The sequence below is a fragment of the Populus alba genome, chromosome 4 (genome assembly GCF_005239225.2).
Source record: "Populus alba chromosome 4, ASM523922v2, whole genome shotgun sequence".
Taxonomy (NCBI): Eukaryota; Viridiplantae; Streptophyta; class Magnoliopsida; order Malpighiales; family Salicaceae; genus Populus; species Populus alba.
In genome coordinates, this window is record NC_133287.1 from 9,487,186 (window position 1) to 9,491,979 (window position 4,794).

The 4,794-nt window shown below is 33.5% G+C and overlaps 1 protein-coding gene across 1 annotated transcript; it reads right to left on the reverse strand.

The window, feature by feature from the left end:
* Nucleotides 1-2,694: 2,694 nt before the first annotated feature.
* LOC140955527 (uncharacterized) lies at nt 2,695-4,093 on the reverse strand. Its single transcript, XM_073408896.1, has 5 exons — nt 3,932-4,093; nt 3,699-3,821; nt 3,356-3,572; nt 3,071-3,201; nt 2,695-2,826 (listed from the first exon to the last, which is right to left on the reverse strand). Exons 1-5 carry the CDS (start codon nt 4,091-4,093, stop codon nt 2,695-2,697), a joined length of 765 nt encoding a protein of 254 aa, XP_073264997.1.
* Between the last annotated feature and the right edge of the window lie 701 nt (nt 4,094-4,794).

Consider the following 4,794-nt stretch of genomic DNA (forward strand, 5'->3'; position numbering starts at 1 on the left):
TATTTTTCATTACCCAATTAGCTTTATTGGATAACTTAATCATGCTTAAAGTATATTCCAAATACTTAAACTACACATAAAAACTCCATTTTAGATAACCAAGAACATAGCTAAAAAATACAATCATATACACATAAAATAAAACATGTTAAAGAATCTAATCTTGAGAGGTGTAGTTTAATTAGTTAAACTCTAGATTTACTTCCTAGAGGTTACTAGTTCGAGTCCTATAAATCTCATGGTCATTGAAAGCTTATTAATTCGGACATTTATATTAAAAAAAAAAAAAAAAAAATTATTTTATTGAAAAGCTTCATATAGGATAAGGATAAAACTAGGTATGAACCCAACTAGGTATAGATTTGATAAAGCTTTGAAATACCTAGATTAGGAATCAAAGAACATAAATAGATTTAATTCTCCAAAATTTTAAACTCTATCTAATAATTAAATAAAAAATTTAGTCAAATAATAGTATTTTTTGAACTTGAAGATAGCTTGTCCAAAAATATATATGTTAAGCTTTTTATTAGGTTTCGATCCAACAATTAAATAAAAAATTTAGCCAAATAATAGCATTTTTGGACTTGAGATATATTGTACAAAAAATATATATGTTAAGCTTTTCATTAGGTAAAAATATAATAAATTGTTATCTAGTTGTTTATATATATATATATAACAAGATCCAAAAGGACAGGGGATCATATTTAAAAAGAAAAGAAAAACGCTCTTTAATTTCTTTCTCCCCACACCACCACCCATCGTAGTTGAACATCCATCACCAACCTCTCTTTAACCTTCCCTAGCCACGAAGGGCTGGTTTCTCATCGAAAAATTGTTAGAAAAACTTGACTCAATGCTTTTTCTCACTGGATTTTTCAACATTGGCGTTGGCTCCTCCTCCTCTTCGATCTCACCCATGATTACGCTAGCTCATTCTCTAGCCACCGGTGACCTGCAGCAGCCTTGAAGTCCCCTATAACAGTGTTTTAGCTCGTTAAGGGAGAAGAATTAATCTCAAAGATCCTAAGCCTAGATCTCCCTCATCATCAGTTGATCATGTAATGCATGGCCTAATGAAGTGGGTTATTGAGATCATGAGCTACATGATTTGCTAGACACGCATCGAAGGAGTCATCGGAGCAGTCGCGCGCTGGTGGTGAGTAAAGTGGCAGTGTGTGGTTGCCACATGCCAAGTGGGTTATTGATGGGATCTGGTGTTATTGCACCTCCACCCACCATGGTTGAACATCACTTATAGCCTCTCCCTCACTTTCCCTAACCATGGCGAGTTCATTTCTGGTCAAAAAATTATCATCGACGCAAGGCTTTTTCTGGTTGGAATCCTGAATGTTCTCTCTATGCCAACATTTATAATTTAAATCATTCTGCTTTAAGAGAGATGAAACTGAAATTCTGGTGATCAATAACTTAATCAAAGAAGAAACAATACAATATGAAAAATTCTTAAAAATAGAAGAAGAAAAGCTAAAAGTAAGGAAAACTATTAAAGATAAATGTTTTTCAAGAAACTCATAAAAAATTTATTTTATAAAAAATATTTTTTGTTGAGGTTGATTTGGTATTTATATATGTTTGGTTAAAATTGTGGTTGAAATTGAGGTTGAATAAAAAGTAGTTTAATATGTTTGATTAAAAATGCTTTTCAAATTGGAGTTATAAAATAATTTTAAAAAATATATATTAATATTGATGGTTTTTAATTTAAATATTGTAGATTTAACTACTGTTATTACATCATAAAATAAATAATACTTAATATAAAATATTTTTTTATTGTTCCATTAAATAATCTTGAAATACTAGTTTTTCAAATAAAACACAATTAAAAATTAAAAATATTTTCTTTATTTTACTAGGTCAGACTCGGTTTAATGTATTTAGCTTTTAATCAGACCCGATCTAGCTAGAACAGTAAAGATAATCTCTATTATTCACGTGAATAGTGAGTCAGTATCCATTAAAAAAAAAAAGAAGAAGAAGAAGAAGTAGATAATAGTTGCTGTATTTTAAACATAAATAATAATGGGACCTATAAAAAATAATTTGTGTTTTATTCACTACCCCACAATTGTTTTATGTGGTATGCTTTAAAAGCTGAAGCAACCAAAAAAAAAAAAAAAAGGTTATAAGTATGAGAGGGTGCCCATGAGCATGTCTTTATGGTTGTGCGTGTGAAGCTGCATGCCCTGTGCAGGTTGTCATCATCTTCTTGAAAATGAATGAAAAGGAGGGGTCCCTCCTACGATAGGAGGAGTAGGAGGGTCCCCTGCCGGAATTCATCATGGCCATTAGAACTCTTGTCTGACGCATGCTACGTAGGTTTCATTGATAGGAATGGGTTGCTCTGGTTGCCAGTAGATTTTGGTCCATCTTTTTCTTCATTTAATTTCTCGAGACATACGTATCTTCTATGCCCAATCTTTTACAGGACTTGTGAATTGTCATATTCCCTTATGTTTTGAGATGATTTATCTCTGGTTCAGGAACAATTTTAATTTTTTTTTTTAATAATTGAACCCTACTTTGAGTAGAACAGTACACAGCATTATACTCACACAGCATAAAACACGATTTCCAGTTCGGCTATATTTGATCAAAGATTAGGTGATTCTTACCTAACCAAATACTCCAAGTAATTTCATATGAAAGGAGGTTTCATGCTTCTCTCTAGAATCCACCATCTGTCAATGTTGCCCAGTGAACCAGAAGATGATCCATGGTCTTAGACCCCCCACCATGTAAGGAACTTTGTCCATAGTTTTTAGCACTGAAGGAGAAGATGACATGGCGACTCCATCTCTGATGCACAAAACGGGCACGAAGCTTGCTCCAATGAAAGAAGTTGTCGGTTGATAAGAAAGTCTCTTGTACATGGACACTTTTGTAACATTTAATAGAGTCCCATACGAATCTTCATTGAATAGAGGTAATTAATTTGGCAACCCCTTTAGGGTTCATGAAGATTGGCATGTAGTAAAGAGGTGATGAATTCAACTAACAAATTCTTCCACAAACGCAGCCTATGTCTAATTTTTTAGATTACAGGCTTCCAGGTTGGGATCGTTTTGGGGTTCGCTCCTAAAGGCATTTCTAGATACATGACAGGCAATGAACCATGTCTACAAAATATAGCACTGTAAACCTCATCAACATTAATCCCTGCTCCATTGAGCTCTTGTCAAAGATGATCTGAAGCCCCGAGCATAGCTCAAACCATCAAAGAATCTGCTTTTCGGTGAGTAGACAATTGAGGTTGTTTGGTGAGAAAACTAGAGTACATTGGCCCTTCACTGTTATGTTGAATAAAAAAGGTGAGAAAGGGTCTCACCCTGTCGAATACGACGACCAACACGAAACTCTCTAGTAGGAGAGCCATTAACAAGGATTGATGAGAGCTGTGAAGTAGAGAGGCACTCATAAACAAGTCTTCTCCATTTGTTACCAAATCTCATGTATCCCATCACTTCATCAAGGTAATCCCACAAGACTGTATCAGAAGCTTTGTGAAAATCTACTTTGAACATCATTCCTGTTCCCCGACTCCTCTGTTATCCATGAACAGCTTCATTTGCTGTCATAAACCCATTAGTGATCTGTCTACCTGCTATGAATGTTGTTTGGCTATCACTAATGAGGGCTTAGATGACGTGCTTTAGCCTATTGGAGAGCACCTTCACCACTATTTTGTATATCCCATAAACCATGCTAATCGATCTGTAGTCGGAGAATCCTTTTGATACCTCAGTCTTTGGAATCAATGTTACATAGGCCAGGTTTACACCCTTTGGAAGCTTCTATATTCTGAAAAACTTAGCTCTAAATCCATAATATCATGACAGATCAAGCTCCAAGCCTTCCTGTAGAATTTGAAATTAAAACCCTCGGGTCCTGGAGATTTTGTAACATCGCAGTCCCAAACTGCTTCTCTAACTTCTTCCATTGATACTTCCCGTTCTAGCCAATTGGCCCTCTCTAGACTAAGCTTCTTATAATCAGCAAGAACCAACTTAGCCCTCTTAGAGCAAAGCTTCCTTGATCTCATTTGGGGTAGTATGAAAGATGCCATTATAGGTGATTTTGAGATACGTTTTTATGGATTTTTCTCAAATCAGCTACTAAGTGAAAAGATTTTGCATTGCGGTCACATGTAGCATTGACTGGAAATGCACCTGGATACAGGAGTACTATAGCGATTTGTAACATCTTTGAATATAGCATATTTTTTGGCATGTTTAAATGAATAAATAATATTAACATTCTTTATCAGTCTCCCGTCTTTACTGTAATTATTAAAGATTATACTACTCGTGTCCATTAAATAATTAATAGGCATAAATATACAACAAAATACTATTTAGCTAAAAAACTTTATCTTAATTGTTCAACATTTGTTAAGATTATCACACTGCCAGCTATTAGAAGCAAAGATAAAATATTTTGAAAGACAAAAAAAATGAGGATGTAAAGTGGATGTTTGGGTGCTGCATTTTTATTTTACAATTATATATAAACTAAGCAATACAATGATGAAAAACAACACTTGCAAATATTATAAAATCTTGTATAATAATACATAATATGATTATTGAGTATAAAAAAACAATAAATCTTGGATTTGACCATGAACAAAAAATGAATTCTTTTATATTACTATCACACGTAGTGAAACACTATAATTATAAGATATTTTCATATTTATAACCAAATCAATAAACGAACAACTAACTCTCAACTCTAAAAAAAATCAATTGAGCATCATTTTAAAAT